Source organism: Hibiscus syriacus, unplaced genomic scaffold, assembly GCF_006381635.1.
Source record: "Hibiscus syriacus cultivar Baekdansim isolate YM2019G1 unplaced genomic scaffold, ASM638163v2 tig00112353_pilon, whole genome shotgun sequence".
Classification (NCBI taxonomy): domain Eukaryota; kingdom Viridiplantae; phylum Streptophyta; class Magnoliopsida; order Malvales; family Malvaceae; genus Hibiscus; species Hibiscus syriacus.
Genome location: NW_024063313.1, coordinates 56,714 through 76,088, shown reverse-complemented (window position 1 = coordinate 76,088; position 19,375 = coordinate 56,714). Strand labels below are relative to the sequence as shown.

The following is a 19,375-nucleotide window of genomic DNA, read 5'->3' as shown; positions in this document are numbered from 1 at the left end:
CCTTAAGCTGTAAAATAGGAGAACAAGAACGTGCTGAACTTCTACTTCAAAGTCTACCAGATTCGTATGATCAACTCATCATCAACTTGATAAACAATAATGTCACTAGTCTAGTATTTGATGATGTTGCAGCTGCTGTTCTACAAGAAGAAAATCGGCGCAAGAACAAGGAAGACAGACAAGTAAATCTGCAACAAGCAGAAGCGTTGACAACGATGACAACGATGAGAGGGAAATCAACAGAACACGGCCAAAGCAACAGTCACAAACATGGTAGATCGAAGTCGAGGAGCAAGAAGAATTTAAAGTGTTACAACTGTGGAAAGAAGGGTCATTTGAAGAAGGATTGTTGGAGTCTAAATAAAAACTCCAATCTACAAGGCAATACCGCAAACACTTCAGATGATGGAGATACTCTATGCTGTGAAGCGTCAACCACCGTGGAAGGAAGAAAACGATTTGCAGATATATGGCTCATTGATTCGGGAGCAACATATCACATGACCTCAAGAAGAGAATAATTCCATCATTATGAACCTGTCTCAGGAGGATCTGTTTATAGTTGCAATGATCATGCCTTAGAGATCGTTGGCGTGGGAACCATCAAATTGAAGATGTATGACGGAATAATTAAAGTTGTTCGAGATGTGCGACACGTGAAAGGCCTGAAGAAAAATTTATTATCCTACGGATTGTTGGATAATAATGCAAGCAAGATTGAAACATGGAAAGGAATCATGAAGGTGTTCCGTGGAGCGCTTGTGGTGCTGAAAGGCGAAAAAATAGTTGCAAACTTGTACATGTTGAAGGGAGAGACTTTGGTAGAAGTAGAAGCCTCTGTTGCCTCATGTAGTTCAGATTCGGTAATGCTATGGCATCATAAACTTGGACACATGTCAGAACAAGGAATGAAAGTCCTTGTGGAGCAAAAGCTACTTCCAGGCTTAACAAATGTATCACTTCCTTTGTGTGAGCATTGCATAACAAGTAAGCAACACCGGTTGAAATTCAACAAATCAAATTCTAGAGGCAAAAGTGTTCTAGAATTGGTTCACTCTGACGTATGGCAAGCACCAGTAACGTCCTTAGGTGGAGCAAAATACTTTGTCTCATTTATTGATGACTACTCCAGGAGATGTTGGGTGCACCCTATTAAGAAGAAGTCAGACGTGTTTTCAACTTTTAAAAACTTCAAAGCGCGAGTGGAACTTGATTCTGGAAATAAGATCAAGTGTTTCAGAACAGATAATGGAGGAGAATACACAAGCGAAGAATTTGATGACTTTTGTAGGAAAGAAGGCATCAAAAGACAGTTCACAGTAGCGAACACTCCTCAACAAAATGGAGTGGCAGATCGGATGAACAGAACCTTGTTAGAAAGAACAAGAGCAATGTTGAGGGATGCAGGCCTAGAAAAATTATTCTAGGCAAAAGCAGTCAATACCGCCTGTTATTTGGTGAATCGAGCTCCATCAACTGCAATAGAGCTGAAGACACCAATGGAGATGTGGAATGGAAAACCAGCTGATTATTCAAACCTCCATATATTTGGAAGTATAGTGTACGTGATGTACAACTCCCAAGAAATTTCAAAGTTGGATCCAAAATCCAGGAAATGCAAATTCTTAGAGTATGCTGATGGAGTAAAGGGGTATCGCTTGTGGGATCCCACTGCCCGTAAAGTGATCATTAGTAGAGATGTTATCTTTGTAGAAGATAAACTATAAAGAAAAGAAGACGATGATAGCGCTGAAAAGTCAGAGACTACTCAGATACATGTGGAAAAAAGAGTTTGAAGAAGGAGATTCTTCTGAAGCAGAACCAGTACATGATGAACAAGAACCAAAGAGTTCTGAAGCTCCAACAACTCGTCAATCAGATCGTGTGAGAAGACGTCCCAATTGGCACTCAGATTATGTTATAGAAGGTAATATTGCATACTGCCTTTTAACAGAGGACGGTGAGCCATCAACATACCAGGAGGCAATAAACATCTCAGATGCTTCACTGTGGATGATGGCGATGCAAGAAGAAATCGAAGCCCTTCATAAAAATAATACGTGGTACCTTGTACCACTACCACAAGGAAAGGAGACAATTAGTAACAAATGGGTCTTCAAAATCAAGCGAAATGGTGATGATCAAGTTGAGAGGTATCGTGCAAGACTGGTGGTCAAAGGATATGCTCAAAAAGAAGGTATTGATTTCAATGAAATATTTTCTCCTGTGATTCGACTAACAACAGTTCGAGTAGTTTTGGCAATGTGTGCTACATTGGACTTACATCTAGAGCAGCTAGATGTTAAAATAGTTTTTCTCCATGGAAATCTTGAAGAAGAAATTTATATGCTCCAGCCTGGAGGTTTTGAAGAAAAAGAAAAGAAGAACTTGATTTGCAGGTTGAACAAATCTCTGTACGGTCTAAAGCAGGCGCCGAGGTGTTGATATAAGAGATTTGATTATTTCATTATGTGCCTTGGATACAACAGACTTAATGCAGACCCTTGTGCTTATTTCAAGAGGTCTGGTGATAACGATTTTGTTATTTTGCTGTTGTATGTGGATGACATATTGGTTGCAGGACCCAACAAAGATCATATTGAAGAATTGAAGGCACAATTGGCTAGGGAATTTGAAATGAAGGACTTGAGATCAGCAAACAAGATTCTAGGGATGCAAATTCACCGAGACAAAAGTAATAGGAAGATTTGGCTTTCACAAAAGAATTACTTGAAGAAGATCTTGTCACGATTCAACATGCAAGATTGTAAGCCAATTTCTACCCCTCTTCTTATTAACTTCAAATTATCCTCCAGTATGAGTCCTAGCAGTGAAGAAGAGAGGATGGAGATGTCTCGAGTACCGTATGCATCAGCAGTGGGAAGTTTAATGTTCGCTATGATATGCACAAGACTAGACATTGCACAAGCAGTGGGAGTGGTTAGTCGGTACATGGCAAATCCAGGCAAAAAGCATTGGAATATTGTAAAGAGGATCCTCAGATACATCAAAGGGACCTCAAATGTTGCATTATGTTACGGAGGATCAAACTTACTAATCAATGGTTATGTAGATTCTGACTATGCAGGGCATTTAGATAAAATCAAATCTACTACAGGATATGTGTTCAAAATTGTTGGTGGAGCTGTAAGCTGGGTTTTAAAATTGTAGTCAGTTGTGGCTACGTCCACAACAGAGGCAGAATATGTAGCAGCTACACAAGCCAGTAAAGAAGCAATTTGGTTGAAGATGCTATTGGAGGAGCTTGGGCACAATCAAGAGTATGTCTCTCTGTTTTGTGACAGTCAAAGCGCCTTGCATCTAGCAAGGAATCCAGCATCTCATTCAAGGACAAAACACATACGAGTTTAGTACCATTTCATTCGTGAAAAGGTGGAAGAAGGAACGGTAGATATGCAGAAGATCCATACCAAAGACAACATAGCAGATTTCATGACGAAGGCAATCATTGCTGATAAATTTACCTGGTGTCGATCCTCCTGTGTCCTGTCAGAAACGTAAGCAACATGAAGGTACAAGGTAGAAAGAATGGTGTGAAGATATGATTATTCCAATCAAATCTTCAAGTGGGAGATTGTTAAAAGTCAAATAATTTAGGCACCAAATTAGGCACCAAATGGTGCTTTGTCAAAGTCAAAAATTAGGCACCTAATTTTTTTTGAAATTGGGTAATGGGATAATTAATTTTAGTCATTGTAATTAGGGTATTTATAAGATTAGTCCTTAAGTTTCAACTATAAATACCCTAGCTCATTTAGCTTCAAAATCATCCAAAGCATTCTAGCTTTCTTCCAATACTAGAGAGAATTTAGAGAGTTTTCTTGAGAGTTGTTTTCTCATTTTATCAAGAGAGAATTATCATTGTTTTCTCCTTGGTAGTTCGAGAGAAGTTGTAATTCCTATTTTCTCATAGTGAAATTCTTCTACTGTTGCCCGTGGTTTTTACCCTATATTATTCAGGGGTTTTCCACGTAAATTTTGTGTCTCTTTTATCTTCATTTTTATTTTCTCAAATTATCAGTTGCGATTTTTCTCTATCCGATAGCCGTCTTCCGCAACAGATACAAGCATCAAGTGTTGATTTAGGAAATGGAAACCGAAGCGAATATATATCCGTAGAAGATGGGGCAACCTTGCTTAAAACACATGAGATATTCAAACATTAACATGGCTATGAGAGTAGTCACCACATAGTCTTGGGAACCAACCTTATTCTCATCTTGCCTTCAATCATCTTCAAGGAAACAGCACACAAAAACGCTCTCCAAATAATTATTACATTTGGGGACATCTATAATGTGTTACTATTATGTGTTTTGGTAGCCTAAATAACTCCTTTACAAATTACTTGTTTGTTCAACACTATTATAGAATGTTCATTCTCTTTCAAATTCAGATTTGTATAAATATTATTTGTATGATATTTTTGTAATTATACATAAACTAAACAAGCCACAGATAATAAGGTTTCAACTTTCTGTCATGCATTTACTCCCATCTAGAGGAAACCCTAGACATCAATCCATTCTTGGTGTGCAGAACGATGGATAAAGCTGGAAACCACCGGAGTTTCTTCCAATACACTAACACGATAGTTGTAAACTATATTAGACGCCACCATTTTCATCTGAAAGAATGCCACTTCCCTCCCTAAACATGTCCTCGGCCCTGCATTGAATGACAAAAACTTGTACGATGCCTCGTGTTTAATCATGCCCTTCTTGTTAATCCATCTCTCCGGCTTGAATTCATAGCAATCTTCCCCCCATATCAATTTCATCCTTCCCATCGAACAAGATTCTAATGCTCGGATCAACTCGATGCCCACTCGGCAGCACGTCCGGTTCTAGTGGTTCTTTGTGTTGGAAAGGAACGGGTGGATATAGCCTTAATGCCTTGCATAATGCTCCGTGTAGATAAACCGTGTTCTTCACCTTATCCGCGTTGAACATTCGCCGTTTCCTGGTTTCCTCCGGTGGTATTATTGATTCAAGCTCTTCGATGATCTTGTTTTCAATTGTCGGATGCTTTGAAACCAGCCAAATGAACCAAGTAAGAACCACGCTCATCGTGTCCCTCCCTGCAAGCATCATGTTCAAGACGGTGTCTCTCAAGAACTTGTTATCGCATTCCAAACCTATTGGCTTCTCTTCGGTTATGTATGATGTTATAAGATCCACACCGTCTTTGCTGATTACCCTTCCTTCAGTTCCTTTCCTTCTCCGGCGTATAATAGTAGCTATTATATCATCAAGAACTCTCCATTCCTTTTTATATTTTTTATCTTGTCCTATGTTCAAAAACCTCATCAACTTAATAAAGCTCAATGGTCATACATGCCAATAGAATATCGCTTCCATGACTTCTTCCAATGCCTTTGAGAATCGAACTTCAGGGAATTCGACCGAGAGGCATTGAGGGTCATAGCCGATGAACAGGATGCAAGTGGAGTCAAACATGAACCTTTGGAATACATCTTCTAGATCATGTCGTCGATCGAGGACTCGAATAAGCCCGCTTTCGACCTTATCTCGAGTTGTATTCGACAAAAACTTGTTGAACTGCTATGTTTTTATGAATTCATTAGTATCCCTCCTCTGCTTCTTCCATAAATTCGAGTTGGAGTTGAATATCCCGTCTCCCAAGAAATCAAACATCTGTTTATATTCGGATCCATTAGGAAAGTTATTGAAATTGGAGGTCATTATGTAGTGAATGTTGGCGGGGTCACATGTCATCATCGAGTTCACGTTACCAAACCAATGGCCTTTTTTGAAAATTCAATATTAGCCTAAATAAGTTCATACCTAAATTAATTTGATGCCATTGCTTACATCAATTTAGTTTTGATGTCATTGCTTACATCAATTTAGTTAGGTGAAAATTAAGTATTTTTCTCATGTTTTAATTTCAATGGTTTAGATTATTTAGTGCTTATTTTAATGAGTGGTTTAGATTGTTTCTTGTAACCTATAAATACCCTACTTGTATTTGAGTTTTTATCATCCAACAATCAAGCTTAATTATAAGCATTTGAAAGCTTCTTAAGAGTTCTTCCCTTTTGCAATTTTGTGAGATTATTCTAAGAGTTTTTTTCTTCTTCTCGATCAATTAGAGTTTTACTCTATTTTGATTCAACAATTGGTATCCGAGCCACGTTTTTAAGGTCTCTTGAAATTTTGAGTATGCTCTGTGGCTGCAATTTTTAACTGATCTTCCACATCAAAAAATATTTCTTGAGTTATTGTCGGGGTTATTACAAATCTTGTGGAGCTTCTTTGTGTTTAGAGTAATTTAGTACTCTGCACGTTTGTTACTCAAGCTTGTTCGGTGTAGTCAAAGCCTTGTCGTTAAGATGGGTGATCTTCAAGTAGTTGGAGGGATCAAGAAGCTCAACAACAAAAACTACAACACGTGGGCAACATGTATGGAGTCATACTTACAAGGTGAAGAAGAAATGTTGGAGCACATTCGGGATACTAAAACACCAAAGAAAGCATAGGACACTTTTGTTACACTCTTTTCGAAGAGGAATGATACAAAATTGCAACTTCTCGAGAATGAACTTCTATCAATGGCGCAACACGACATGGCGGTTGCCCATACTTTCACAAGGTGAAGTCGATATGTCGCGAAATTTCAGAATTAGATCCGACAGCTGCTATTGGGGAAGCCAGGATAAAAAGAATAATTGTCCATGGTTTGAGACCCGAATATCGAGGGTTTGTTGCCGCTATACAGGGATGGCTGACACAGCCATCGCTTGTTGAGTTCGAAAATTTGCTTGCAGGTCAAGAAGCCATGGCCAAGCAATTGGGAGGAGTCTTGCTGAAGGGTGAAGAGGAAGCGCTCTACACCAGCAAAAGTAGAGGCATTTTTCAGCGGTATACTGGCAGTGGATCTAAAAAGGATGGTGACAAGGTGAAAAATTACCAAGGAAAGAGAGGCCCTCATTCAGGGGGAGCATCCAAGAATTGCGGTAATAGTAGAAAGTTCGATGGCAAGTGTTATAACAGCGGGAAGATGGGTCACATGGCAAAAGACTGTTGGACCAAGAAAAGCCTGTTGAAAGTAATACTGCTACTTCTGTTCGAAGGAGAATAGTGAAGATGGTTGGGATGCTGAAGCGTTATTTGCTACGGAGGAAGAAGAATTAGCTCTCACGGTAACAACACCAGAACGGATTGACTACAAGAATGATTGGATTGTAGATTCTGGCTGCTCAAATCATATGACGGGTGACAAACAGAAGTTACAAAACCTGTCTGAGTATAATGGAGGTCGTGTGGTGGTGACAGCTGACAACTCAAGGTTACCGATAACTCACATCGGTAAGACAATAGTTACGCCTCGATATAATACTAACCAGGTGCAACTCCAAGATGTTTACCATGTCCCAGGAATGAAGAAAAATTTGCTATCTGTGGCTCAACTAACATCATCAGGCCATTATGTCTTATTTGGTCCCCAAGACGTGAAGGTTTATCGTGACGTCAAAATCTCAGAAACAACAACAATGGAGGGACGACGTTTGAAATCAATTTGCGTGATGTCAGCAGTCTGCATATGTAGACAGACAAGAAAAATGAGACATCAGATCTATGGCACACATATGGTAAAGTACACCAATTACCATATGACGAGTCAAAGTTTGGAGTTGGTTCACTCTGATGTGTTCGGACCGATTAAGCAACAATCAATTAGCGGTATGCGGTACATGGTAACATTCATTGATGACTTCTCCAGGTATGTGTGGGTTTTCTTTATGAAAGAAAAATCTGATACTTTCTCAAAGTTTAAAGAGTTCAGAGACTCAGCTGAAGGAGAAGTGGGAAAGAAGATATGTTGCTTGCGCACAGAACAGAGGAGAATATAGATCAAACGAGTTCTCTCAATACCTAAGGGAATACCGAATACGTCAGTACACTTGTGCCAACACGCCACAACAGAATAGTGTAGCGGAAAGAAAAAATCGGCATCTTGCATAAATTTGTTAAAGTATGCTACATGCAAAGAATGTACCTGAAGGTTTTGGGCTGAGCAATGAGGACTGCAGCCTTTGTGATCAACAGACTTTCTCAACCAAGGTTAGGATTTGTTTCACCCTTTGAGAAACTATGAAACATAAAACCTACAGTTAGCTACTTTCGAGTATTTGGCTGTGTATGTTATGTGTTTGTTCCTGATCATTTACGGAGCAAATTTGACAGAAAGCTGTAGATGTATCTTTGTGGGATATGACAGCCAGAGAAAGGGGTGGAAATGTTGTGATCCAATTAGTGGAAGATGTTACACGTCACGAAATGTGGTATTTGATGAAGCATCTTCTTGGTGGTCCTCAGAGAAAGAGGTGTTGCCAGATTCGAGAGAATTTGGAGACAAGCTACAACAAAAGATGGGGAGCATGTTGTTCAACTCCAAACAAGTTCGATGAATCAAAAGATCCAATGGTGATGATGTCGAACAAAGAGTGACTCAAAATCCTTGGCAACTGGCGTGTATCAACAACCAAACGAAGAAGGTGGGCCTAGTGAACAGAAGAATCAAATCCACAATCTCAACTCCGAAGGTCAACAAGAATACGAAGGCCAAATCCCATATGCCAATGCAGCCATAATTGAAGAAGCAACGAAGCCTGAGACGTTCGAAGAAGCATCGAAGAGTTCTGAGTGGATGATAGCTATGAAAGAAGAGATCGATGCACTTCAGCAAAATCAAACTTGGGATATTGTACCAAAGATAAAAGATGTGAAACCCATATCTTGCAAATGGGTTTACAAGATAAAGCGCCGTCCAGATGGGTCAATCGAGAGGTACAAAGCGCGATTGGTAGCTCGTGGTTTCTCTCAACAGTATAGACTAGACTATGATGAAACATTTAGTCCAGTGGCGAAACTTACAACCGTATGAGTCTTACTTGCACTTGCAGCCAACAAAGACTGGAACTTGTGGCAGATGGATGTAAAGAATGCTTTTCTTCATGGAGAACTAGATCGAGAGATCTACATGACCCAACCAATGGGTTTTCAGAGTCAGATCATCCTGAATATGTGTAAGCTGCGAAAAGCACTCTACGGATTGAAACAAGCACCTAGGGCGTGGTATGGTAAGATTGCTGAATTTCTAACGAAAAGTGGTTATTCAGTAACACCTGTAGATTCTAGCTTGTTTGTCAAAGCCAATGAAGGTAAGCTAGCTATCGTGCTAGTGTAAGTGGATGACTTAATCATAACCGGTGATGATGAGGCAGAAATTCTTCAGACGAAGGAGAATTTATCAGTTCGTTTCCAAATGAAGGAACTTGGATAACTTAAGCACTTCCTTGGTCTAGAGGTTGATCGCACACACAAAGGAATATTTATATGTCAACAGAAATATGCTAAAGATTTGTTGAAGAGGTTTGGAATGCTCGAATGCAAGTCAACTTCAACGCCAATGGAACCAAATATCAAAATGTGTGCATATGAAGGAAAAGATTTGGAAGATGCAACAATGTATCGGCAATTGGTAGGTAGTCTGATATACTTAACCTTGACCCGACCTGACATTTCTTATGTAGTTGGTGTGATGAGTCGGTATATGCAAAATCCAAAGAAGCCTCATTTGGAAGCAGTTCGACGAATACTGAGATATGTGAAGAATACAATTGACTATGGTCTTTGTACAAGAAGGTGAAGACTGCAAGTTAGTTGGTTATTGTGATGCTGATTATGCAGGAGATCATGACACCAGGAGATCAACAACTGGATATGTGTTTAGCTTGGCTCCGGAACAATTTCTTGGTGTAGCAAAAGACAACCAACGTATATGTGAAGAATACAATTGACTATGGTCTTTTGTACAAGAAAGGTGAAGACTGCAAGTTTTGGTTATTGTGATGATTATGCAGGAGATCATGACACCAGGAGATCAACAACTGGATATGTGTTTAAGCTTGGTCAACAATTTCTTGGTGTAGCAAAAGACAACCAACGTATCATTGTCAACCACTGAAGCTGAGTATCGGCAGCAGCAATGCAGCTCAAGAAAGTACATGGTGATACAGTGATGAATAATCTCAACCAGTAGATTATGCAATTTTGTTGTATTGTGACAACCAATCGGCAATTCGGCTGGCGGAGAATCCTGTCTTTCATGCAATAACTAACATGGAAGTACATTACCACTTTGTTAGGGAAAAAGTTTTGCAAGAAGAGATTGAGATGAGGCAAATCAAGACAGATGAGCAAATTGCTGACTGTTTACAAAACAAAAAGCTTGAGTGTTGGAAAGTTTGAACATTCCGTCGTCAGCATGGCGTGATTCAAAGAATGGAGGCTAACATTGAGAGGGAGTGTTGAAAATTCAATATTAGCCTAAATAAGTTTCACACCTAAATTAATTTGATGTCATTGTTTACATCAATTTAGTAGGTGAAATTAAGTATTTTTCTTATATTTTAATTTCAATGGTTTAGATTATTTAGTGCTTATTTTAATGAGTGGTTTAGATTGTTTCTTGTAACCTATAAATACCCTACTTGTATTTGAATTTTATCATCCAACAATCAAAGCTTAATTATAAGCATTTGAAAGCTTTCTTAAGAGTTCTTCCCTTTTGCAATTTTGTGAGATTATTCTAAAGAGTTTTTTTCTTCTCTCGATCAATTAGAGTTTTTACTCTATTTTGATTCAACAGCCTTTAACAAGAAAAGTGCAACGGCACCTCTCAAGAGTCTCGGTATGCCAATCGTAAACCCGATGAACGTTGAGGAGAAGCTCCGGCATAGATCCGACGATTGGAAAACTCATTGGGGTCGACCCATGTTTATTTCTAAGGCAATAGAGGAACAGAAAGCAAAGGAGAGCCAGGAACACTTGGAAAAAGTTTACTAATGCCATTGGGAGATTGTTTAATTGAAGTAGGAAGCTTGATTTAATTTATAAGGCAGCTGTAATTTACATTTACCATCAACATACCTAGACGTATACGTTAAAAGCATCTCTTTCTTGTAAGCATCCTTTTCACGAGGGAGATTGATAACTGACTACAACTAGAACACATAAGATGTGATCTCATCACTGGTATTTTTGTGATAAAAAACATAACAAAATACAGTGTACCCTTACTTATTATTGCAAAGTACAAACAATAAAAGACAATTAAAATAAAGCTAATTAGAAATTAACAATTCAAGATTTATATATCACAGAATAATAAATTCACCAACAACCAGATTGTCTAGTGGGATAAGATACTAGGTCCCTTAAGCAAGGTCAGGAGTTCGAATCCTGGTGTTTGCGAATGGAGCAAATTGGGTTGGGAGGGTCACCCTTGCCTTGCCTCTGCAGTACCCATCTAGATTAGTCGGTTAATAGATCGGATATCAGTGATTAATTCAAAAAAACAATATAGAATCCTTCAACCTATTAGTAAACATAAAACTTTGAATATTGACATTGAAATTTTGAATCTTATATATTTTCTTTTATTTTCGAAATTAAAGTATTTTACATGGTGGCTCTCTATTTTTCAAAGTTTGTATATAATAAAAGTTAAATTATGTGTAATTTAATGACTATAACCTCGATATAACTTTTCACGTTAATATTAATTTCTAACTAACTCATCATCAATTAAAAATTAATTATTTGAGTATATATATATAGAGAGAGAGGAATGGTCATGAGTCGAATCAAACTACTCGACTTGACCGTAACACCACTTCACATGTATCTCGATCCAATTCAAGTTTACAAAAACCCTAATTAACCCGAATTTGACATAAATAATATTTATAAAATATTTTATAAAATAAAATAGAGATATGATTGAAAAATTATAGAAACCAGGGTATTATAGCAATTATCCCTATATATAATAATGATGTGATAATGTATTACTCAAGCCTCATTGGTTTTAGATAATATTATGGAAAATTTTTGTATTGAGACTCTCTACGAAGGTCTCGTGTTCCTCTTCAGACAGTAAAGTCTCCATCATGTTTACTAGTTTGAGTTACTCTTTGAAGGATCGATACAGTTGCAATCATGTTTATTGATTTGAGTTCCTTTTCGAAGGGTAATGTTCACATCTTGTTTACTATTTTAAGTTCTACTTCTGATGTTAACTTGAGTTTCTCTTCGGAGGATTAGTCCTCATCATGTCTTATGTTTTGAGTTTCCTTTTGGAAATTAACTTGGTTTCTCATTAGACTATAAAGTCTTCATCATGTATGGTTGTAAAAAGACACAGAATTCTGATAATCATTTGTTATAATGTCTTATGATGGGTAGTTAGGTCTATTAATTTGTCTGATTAATATTGTTGATATATCATGTTGGTTAATGTTGAAATATTTACGTTTTTATGTTGATGTCTGTTTACACTTAGGGGACTGAATTTAATAGTTCACACTTTTTTTTGTCTTTTTATTTTAGATTATCCAGATATAAGATTAGTTCGACAGTCAGAGATTTAATCTCGATTTTACATTCATCAATTAAATATTAATTTCTAACATTCTTTTAATGTGACATGATTTTTTTACTACTTTATTTGACAATGGTTTTTAAAATGAGTTGTTAATTATATTTTTCTTCTAAGGGTCACTTTAGTGGCCTATGTAATTTTCACGATTTGGTCCCAATTTTTGGATCGGATCTTTGGGTTGCAAACATAATAAGATTTAAATTAATATATACTTGAACTGAATTCATAGACGATATTTACAAATGATCAAACTGAACTAAAAATAAAAGGGTGAAATTCTTTGAGCTTTATAAATACAAGGACTAAATATCAACTTTTACAAAATGTATTGGGACCGATGATATATTTTATTGCAAAAGCAAAGAGAGAGAAGAACAACAAATTTGAAGTAAACACAAGGAAGAAACCCGGTAGAAGCGCAGCACCGAGATTAGAAATTCAGCATTATTTTCATAATCAACTCTTGTTTGGCTAACAGCGCAGTATCCTCCCTCTACTACTGTTGATTTAGGAAATGCAAGATGATGAGCTCTTAAAGCAACTATATCCGCACCAACCCTGCTTGAATCAGATTCTGCATCGGATTTTATAATTATATTTGTTTACATAATATGTGTGTTTATTTTTTAATTATCCATAAACTATGCAATCCATAGGTTTGAGATAATAATAATAAGCTAGGTTTCAACTTTCTGTCATGCATTTAGTCCCATCTAGAGGAAACCCTAGTCATCAGTCCATTCTTGGTGTGCAGAAGGATGGATAGAGATGGAACCACCGGAGTTTCTTCCGATACACGAAAACGATAGTTGTAAACCATATCAGACGCCACCATTTTCATCTGAATGAACGCCACTTCCCTCCCTAAACACGTCCTCGGCCCTGCATTGAATGACAAAAACTTGTACGATGGCTCGTGTTTAATCCTTCCATGCTTGTTAATCCATCTCTCCGGCTTGAATTCATAGCAATCTTCCCCCCATATCGAATTCATCCTTCCCATCGAATACAAGTTGAACAAGATTCTCATGTTCGGATCAACTCGATGCCCACTCGGAAGTACGTCTGCTTCGACAGTATCCTTGTGTTGGAAAGGAACAGGTGGATATAGCCTTAATGTCTCGCACAATGCTCCGTGCAGGTAAACCAAGTTCTTCACCTCATCGGCATTGAACAGTCGCCGTTTCTTGGTTTCCTCCGGCGGTACTATTATTGATTCAAGCTCTTCGATGATCTTGTTTTCGACTGTCGGATGCTTTGAAACCAGCCAAATGAACCAAGTAAGAGCCGCGCTCGTCGTGTCCCTCCCTGCAAGCATCATGTTCAAGACGGTGTCTCTCAAGAACTTATCATCGCATTCCAAACCTGTTGGCTTCTCTTCGGTTATGTATGATGTTATAAGATCCACACCGTCTTTGCCGATTTCCGATGCCGACCCTTCCTTCAGTTCTTTTCTTCTCCGGCGTATAATAGTAGCTATTATATCATCAAGAACTCTCCATGCCTTTTTATATTTTTTCTCTTGTCCTATGTTCAAAAACCTCATCAACTTTATAAAACTCAATGGCCAGACATGCCGGTAGAATATCGCTTCCACGACTTCATCCAAGGCCTTTGAGAATCGAACTTCGGGGAATTCAACCGAGAGGCACCGAGGGTCATTGCCGATGAACAAGATGCAAGTGGAATCAAACATGAACCTTTGGAATACATCTTCTAAATCGACTGTCGACCCTAGATCGGTGACATGATCAAGGACTCGAATAAGCCCGTTTTCGACCTTATCTCGAGTAGTCTTTGACAAAAAATTGTGGAACTGCTGTTTTTTTACGAATTCATAAGTAGCCCTCCTCTGCTTCTTCCATAAATCCGAGTTTGAGTTGAATATCCCGTCTCCCAAGAAATCAAACATCTGTTTGTATTCGGATCCTTTGGGGAAGTTGTTGAAGTTGGAGGTCATGATGTAGTGAATGTTGGCGGGGTCACAGGTCACCATCGTGTTCATGTTACCAAACCAAAGGCCTTTAACAAGAAAAGTGCAACGGCACCTGTCGAGAGTCTCGGTATGCCAATCGTAAACCCGATGAACGTTGAGGAGAAGCTCCGGCATCATCCCGACAATCGGAAAACTCTTGGGGGAACCATGTTTATTTCTAAAGCAGTAGAGGAATAGAAAGCAAATGAGAGCCAAGAACACCAAGGAAAAGATTAATAATGCCATTGAGAGATTTGTTTGATTGAAGTATCATACGAGGAAGCTTGCCGGTTCCTTGTTCTTGATTTAATTTATAAAGAAGCTGCAAGTTCTATTCACACCTTTCTTGTAAGCATCTAATTCATGAGAAATTGATAGCTAACTAGAAATTGATAGCGTATATTTTGATGTTTGCAATGGCTTTGGCTATGCAGTAAAGCATCCCTTTCTAGAGGGAGATTGATAGCCGACTACAACTAGAACACATGGAAAGTGATCTCATCAGTGATATTCAAGTTATTTTCTATAATCACCGGAGTTGTATTATAGAAATTGATTATAGAGACAACTTTCTTGGTTCAATTTATTTCATTTATAATGTCAAAATTCAAAGTTTATGATAGCTTATATATCATGTACCTATCTTAAACTACGTATGTTCAACTTTTCTTTAAAAGATGGTTGTATTTTTTAAAAAAAAAATCTTTAAGGAATTAAATATTTATATTTAAATTAGTCAAATATAATATTAATGCAAAATATCAATTAATATAAATTGATATTCAAACACATTATTAAAATAACTCTGGTGTTCCTAGAGCCTCTCATTCAGGCAGAGCATGGTTTTAAATCTATAGTAACTATTATTATTATTGATCCCTTTCAGACCCAAAGCATTAAAGCTTGGGGACAGTATTATACTATTTCGTTTATTGCCGGATAGCTCAAAAACACATTAGTAATAAATAGGAAGGTTATCATTTATCAACTGTATGGATAATAAAAACTGACACATCAGAACTCGAACCTCAACTTTTGATCTGGCCTTATCTATGAACTGATCCTAGGATAAAAGATGGTATAAACAGGAAAGATAGATACAACACAAAAGAAAGATCAAAGAATATGGATCTCTCTTTGTCTATGTCTCTCTCACTTGCGGTTCTGTGTCCACACCAGAAGATGTGAACCGAAAATCCCTAATGCACATCCGCTGTGTTTAGCACCGTAAACCGCCACCTCTCCCGTCGTACTTGCAACATAAATTCGGAGGGTTGATGAAGGTTAACACTGTGCAGATTGTTTTGTACAACCCTGAAGCTTCCCTACCAATAGTCATTACAAGAGCAATGTCCATCTCTGAAATGATGAAACCTGGTTCGATCTCGGATTATTACCTTCCTGTTATAGACCCCAGAAAGAAACTTTGCGAAATTGTGACAATCAATGCAAATACGAAGATTCTTGGTAACTCTCAATGTTACACCAGGTGGAGTCGCTAGAACCCCGAAAGCAAGAGCCAGCTTCTCACTGTGATAAGAGAGTGCATTTGCCTTTTCGTCTGCACCCAAGTCATGTAATTCTGATGTCATTTCAGCAACATAACCAGCAATCTTCAGCTGCTTATTAATCTCATCTAGCTTATCGTAGATCTCGTGCTTCCGTGGATGCAAAATGTCGTCCACGACAAAATCATGTACCACTCCTTTAATCTCGATTGAACTACAGCCAGGTGTTGTTTGTATGCCTTTGTCCTTAAGAAACTTCCTCAGTTCCATCGCCTTCTCCCAATTACCAGCTGATGAATAAATATTCAATAGCAAAACATAATCGCCTGCTTCTTGAGCCTTAAGTTCAACCAGATGTTCGATTACTCGTTCTCCAAGTGTGAAATGACCATGGATTCTACAAGCTCCAAGCAAGGTCCTCCAAATGGTTGCATCTGGCTTAACTTTCATTGATATTATGACGTGATAAGCTTGATCGAGTAAACCGGCACGGCCTAAAAGATCGACCACACACCCATAATGATGAATATTAGGCTTTATTCCAAACTCTATGCTCATACTATTAAGAAACTCCATCCCTTCATCAACTAAACCACAATGGCTACAAGCGGAAAGAACTCCCGTAAACGTTTGTTCATCGGGGGATATACTCATTCTCTGCATCTCTTCAAAAGCTAGAATTGCATCTCTGCCATATCCATTCATAGCCAACCCGGATATCATAGCACTCCATGAAATAACGTCCTTCTCTCTGATTCCCTTAAAAACATCATAAGCCTTATCCAAACATCCACACCGAGAATACATTGCTATAAGCGAATTGCACAGATTACGAGCACTCCCGTAACCACGTTCTTCAATATAACGATGAACCTTTTCGCCAAACTCTAGCGCCCCCAGATTAGCACAAGCTTGTGTTACAAAGAGACAAGTAACATCATCAGGTATGCAAAAACTCTCATTTTTCATGCTATCAAACAACATTAACACATCCCTAGTCCTTCCATTACGTAGATAACAAGAAATCAATACATTCCACGCCACGGTGTCTTTCTGAGGCATTTCATCGAACACTTTACAAGCCTCTTCCCGGCTCGCAAAGCTCGAATAAAAATTCAACAAAGTAGTAAGTAAAAGACAATCCGATCGAAACCCATCTCTTAAGATCCTTCCATGAACCTGTAAACCACAAAAAACCAAACGAAACTTGATACAAGATTTAATGACGAAAGAAAACGATATGGGGTCAGGCTTTAGACCCTTTTGTCTCATTTCTTTGTAGAGAGAAAAGGCTTCTTTAGGTGAATTGCTGGAAGAGTAAGCTCTGATGAGAGTGTTGTAGTGAGAGGCGGCTGGGTTTTCTATTTGAGAGAAGAAAAGGCGGGAATAGCGAATATCACGGGGAGCAGAAGAACAAAGGGAGGATAGAAACAGGAGGGAAATTCTGGAGTTTTGGAGAAGGGAATAACGTGTAATGTGAGCTTGGATTTGAAGTAAATGGGGTTCATGGGTGGTGGATTTTATGAGGGAAACTATGCTTTGTCTATGTTGTTCTTGTTGTAGTATTGGCTTTGGGTTTTGATTGCTGCTTTGAAATGTTCCTTGGGAGGTGTCGGGCGTGAAATGTCGATGAAATGAGATGCATATGCTTGTGGAAGAAGAGATGGAGAGCTTAATGGAGGAGACGATGCGCTTCTCTTTGTTGATGAATGCTGAAATTTGCGTCATTCCCGCTCTGTTTCCTCTTTTTGCCTTCTCTTGTTTTAAGCCCCTAAGGTCATCTCCGGCCTTCGTATCTATTTGGAGGTAAACAATAATTCATTTTTAGTACTTTACATTATCATCAATTCTATTTTATTTATAATATTTAATTATTATAGTATTAATTTTGTAAATATAAAATAAAACATATATATTTCTAATAAATATCAAGATAAAAAAATAAATAAAACATTCATAAATAATATTACGAAAATACAAATAAATAAAAAAATTATAATTCATAATAATAATGCAAAAAAATATAAGTTACATAATTATATATTTTAATTCTCGAAATTAGAATATTCATTCAACAAATGTTCAATTAGTGCATTTCATAGAGTAAAATGAACCGTTTTATTTCTAATTTCAATGTATTTTTATCTATCTTACAATTTAATCTACTTAAATTTAAAAAAAATACAAAAAAATTTGTAACAGATCGTCACAATGAATATGGTTTTTGGCGATGGGTTGGAGAGAATACTATCTCCAAAGTGGAGTAGCATTGGAGATGCCCTGACAAGAAATTTGTGAAATGATTTCGGTCAAATTACCTTTATAATCCTTGTATTATATATAAATTACAGATAATTCATCTCTTTGGTATATTTTAGTCAACTTCATCTTAATTTATAAAATTGTTTTTTATGCAATTATAAGTGGCTAGTTTTATTATTATATATATATATAATTATCTAAAATTACAAAGAAAGACTTATAATTACATATCTAAACTAAACACATAATCAATACATTTTCCTATAATCATTACACAAGAAACTAGTCATTTGAGATCATACAAGGATCATACAATGAAAACGTTAAAAACTCATACAAAAACTTGAACAAAAATTGATACGAACATATCTGATTGCATCGGCACGAACCACAACAAGAGATGAAACTATTGAAAGACCATTGACAATCACAAATTAGATTCGAGCGTCGTGAGACAACTATCTCTGAACGCAAACCACATATCCAAATCCAATCTTAGAGTCCAAAGCATAGAAAATCAACAAAATAATAAACAAACAACATCTTGATCAGTCGAGACGATATCAAATTCAAACTTGAGAAATTAAATGAAAGTAACTATTAAGCGACTGATAAATAAAATAAAATATATATATACCAAAAAATAGAGAAATATGTATAGTAAAAATAGACTAAAAAAAATCGACAGACAACTAACCCTAAAACTAATGTCGCCACTCGTTAATGAAGGTGAAAAAAAAAATAAACAAACAAGTAACTAAAAAAATTAGAGAAAATTTGACCTATCTATAGATCCCACTTAATTTCTAAAATGATAAAATTTAAATCATAAATCAAATGTCATACAATAATAAGACTTAATAATAATAATAATAATAAAATAGAAAATTTATCATTTATATAGAGACCGATGTATTAAATATAATTCAATTTATTAAGGGAAGAAAAATATATATGAAAATTTGTATACATATTGATGAAGAGAAAATAGTATTAAAATTTTTTAATCTAATTTTTAAATTTCTAAATTCACCACTACATTTATGTATAGAATTTACAAACAAACAAGAAACCATGAGACAAAAAGATCGATAGGATCAACACTCATAGTATCTCTTAATGAAAACCGTCAAATTTG

At 37.1% G+C, this 19,375-nt stretch overlaps 2 protein-coding genes and 1 pseudogene across 2 annotated transcripts; all 3 read right to left on the bottom strand.

Moving 5' to 3' along the window:
• Positions 1-4,509: 4,509 nt before the first annotated feature.
• On the bottom strand, positions 4,510-10,901 carry LOC120178575 (annotated as a pseudogene).
• Positions 10,902-13,038: 2,137 nt separating this feature from the next.
• On the bottom strand, positions 13,039-14,718 carry LOC120178574 (alkane hydroxylase MAH1-like). The gene has a single exon (XM_039184388.1). It carries the CDS (start codon positions 14,711-14,713, stop codon positions 13,196-13,198), a length of 1,518 nt encoding a protein of 505 aa, XP_039040319.1. The 5' UTR covers positions 14,714-14,718; the 3' UTR covers positions 13,039-13,195.
• Positions 14,719-15,671: 953 nt separating this feature from the next.
• LOC120178546 (pentatricopeptide repeat-containing protein At3g47530-like) lies at positions 15,672-17,729 on the bottom strand. Its single transcript, XM_039184362.1, has one exon. It carries the CDS (start codon positions 17,701-17,703, stop codon positions 15,793-15,795), a length of 1,911 nt encoding a protein of 636 aa, XP_039040293.1. The 5' UTR covers positions 17,704-17,729; the 3' UTR covers positions 15,672-15,792.
• Between the last annotated feature and the right edge of the window lie 1,646 nt (positions 17,730-19,375).

Coding starts and splice junctions, on each gene's coding strand:
- LOC120178574 (XM_039184388.1), bottom strand. CDS start 14,713: ATGGCATTATTAATCTTTTCCTTGGTGTTCTTGGCTCTCATTTGCTTT.
- LOC120178546 (XM_039184362.1), bottom strand. CDS start 17,703: ATGACGCAAATTTCAGCATTCATCAACAAAGAGAAGCGCATCGTCTCC.